The 1,928-nt window shown below is 53.4% G+C and overlaps 1 protein-coding gene across 1 annotated transcript; it reads right to left on the bottom strand.

Annotated features, from left to right (window-relative positions):
* Nucleotides 1-1,458, bottom strand: LOC102715132 (nicotianamine synthase 3). The gene has a single exon (XM_006658925.2). It carries the CDS (start codon nucleotides 1,424-1,426, stop codon nucleotides 446-448), a length of 981 nt encoding a protein of 326 aa, XP_006658988.2. The 5' UTR covers nucleotides 1,427-1,458; the 3' UTR covers nucleotides 1-445.
* Nucleotides 1,459-1,928: the final 470 nt, after the last annotated feature.

Raw genomic sequence — 1,928 nt, 5'->3', positions numbered from 1 at the left:
ACACTTGCAGAATAGTTAATTAATCGCTTCTTATAGTTAACTCCATTATTGTAATTGCTTGTCGATCAATCTCCATTGCTAAAGCTGGAGATCGATGGAGACACTGCGTACGTCAGATTATGCAGGCAATGCAATTACAGAAAAATATTAACCACTTACACTCGACATGATACGCAACAGAGACAATGATTGATTAAGGCAGTAACCACATATATATATATATGGCGGCGGCAGTTCGATGGCGACATATGGAGTATATTAATTTCTCTCCCTCATAATAAAAGAAAAGAAAAAAAAGATAGTGAAATATATGGCATGTATGGCTGGAAATTACTACCAAACATATTATTAATTACTACTAGTGGTAGATAATTATGGTAGGACTTGATTAATTAATTTGTTCTTAATGCATGGTAATTAATTAATTGATGGTAATAAGGTGAGCCTAGGAGGGCAGCTTCTCCATGGCGGCCATCTCCTCCATCTTCTGGTGCGCCCTCGCCTCCACCTCGCAGCACTGGCATGGGCGGCTCATTACCGCGCCATGCGAGTGCACGTGCGCGTCTCCTCCCTCCGGCGCCACGGCCGGCTTGCGCGCGATGATGACGGAGTTGATCACCTCGCCCTCCGGGTGGTGCACGGCGAGCACGTCGAAGCCGCCGCGCCGGATCTCCTCCGGGTCCACCACGGGGTACAGGAAGCCGCGGGCGCCGTGCGCGCTCCGCACCACCAGGGCGGCGCCGGGCGCCATGTGCCTCCCGAGGTGCTCCACCACGCGGGCCTTGTCCTCGGCGGCCATGCCCACCAGCGCCGCCAGGAAGACGACGTCGTAGGTGGCAAGGTCGCGCGTGACGTCGGCGACGTCGGACGTGTGGAAGGCCATGCGCGCGGCGAGGCGGTGGTCGGCGCGGACGAGGCGCCTGGCGCGGTCGTTGGCGTCGGCGCAGATGTCGTAGTTGTGGAAGGAGGCGGCGGGGAGGTGGCGCGCGGCGAGGACGAGGGAGGTGAGCGGGAGCGGGCCGGAGCCGAGGAAGGCGAGGCGGGAGGGCGGCGGGCCGGGGACGTGGCGGGCGAGGAGGCCGTACTCGAGCTGGCTGAGCTGGATGTAGTTGTTGAAGTAGGGGAAGAGGGCGAGATGGTCGAGCGGGTTGTCGTGGGCGGCGAGGAGGTCGGAGTAGTGCGCCTCCAGATGGCCCTCGGCGTCGGCGCAGAGGCGGATGAGGCCGGCGCGCATGTCCTGCGCCTCCGGGGAGAGCTGCTCGACGTCGACGCTGCTCGGCGGGATGCAGGTCACCACCAGCTCCGTGAAGAGCGCGTTCACCTCCGGCGACGGGCTCAGCGACGGCAGCTTGGCGATGGCCGTGGCCAGGCCGGTGATCTTCTTCACCAGCATCTCCACCTCCTCCTCCTCCTGCTGCTCACCCATCTCTCCTCTACTCTACTCTTCAACTGCTTAAATTAATTGTTTTGGATTTGCAGTGAAATGCTGTGGCGCGGGGGCTCGACTATTTATAGCCCAGTTTGAGTTTTGGTTTGGGGCCCACCTGTCAGTGGAAACCGAGCGCTGGAGATGCGGAGAACGGGTGACGCCTTAATTAATTAATTAACCCGGTCTATCTACTCCTATCGATAAGTACGTGTCGCCCTCCATCGTCTGTGCCTTGAACCCTTGATCGTTTCATTCCATTTCTTTTTCCTACAAAAAGTCAATATATTGAATATTTGTAAATTATATTATATATTACTGCCTCAGTCTCGTACTTTATTTTTCGAGTTATGTTTCCAAAGTTTGACCATTCATCTTATTTGAAAAAAATATACAAAAATTATATATTACTATCTCCGTCTCATAATAACTTTATTTTTCGAGTTCTGTTTGACCATTCGTCTTATTTGAAAAAATTTGTACAAAAGCTTAAAAAAAATTA

Source organism: Oryza brachyantha, chromosome 7 (assembly GCF_000231095.2).
Source record: "Oryza brachyantha chromosome 7, ObraRS2, whole genome shotgun sequence".
Classification (NCBI taxonomy): Eukaryota; Viridiplantae; Streptophyta; class Magnoliopsida; order Poales; family Poaceae; genus Oryza; species Oryza brachyantha.
The sequence above is the reverse complement of the archived record's forward strand: the minus strand, read 5'-3'. Positions and strand labels throughout refer to the sequence as shown.

Excerpts from the sequence above, each read along its gene's own strand:
- LOC102715132 (XM_006658925.2), bottom strand. The coding sequence starts at position 1,426 with ATGGGTGAGCAGCAGGAGGAGGAGGAGGTGGAGATGCTGGTGAAGAAG.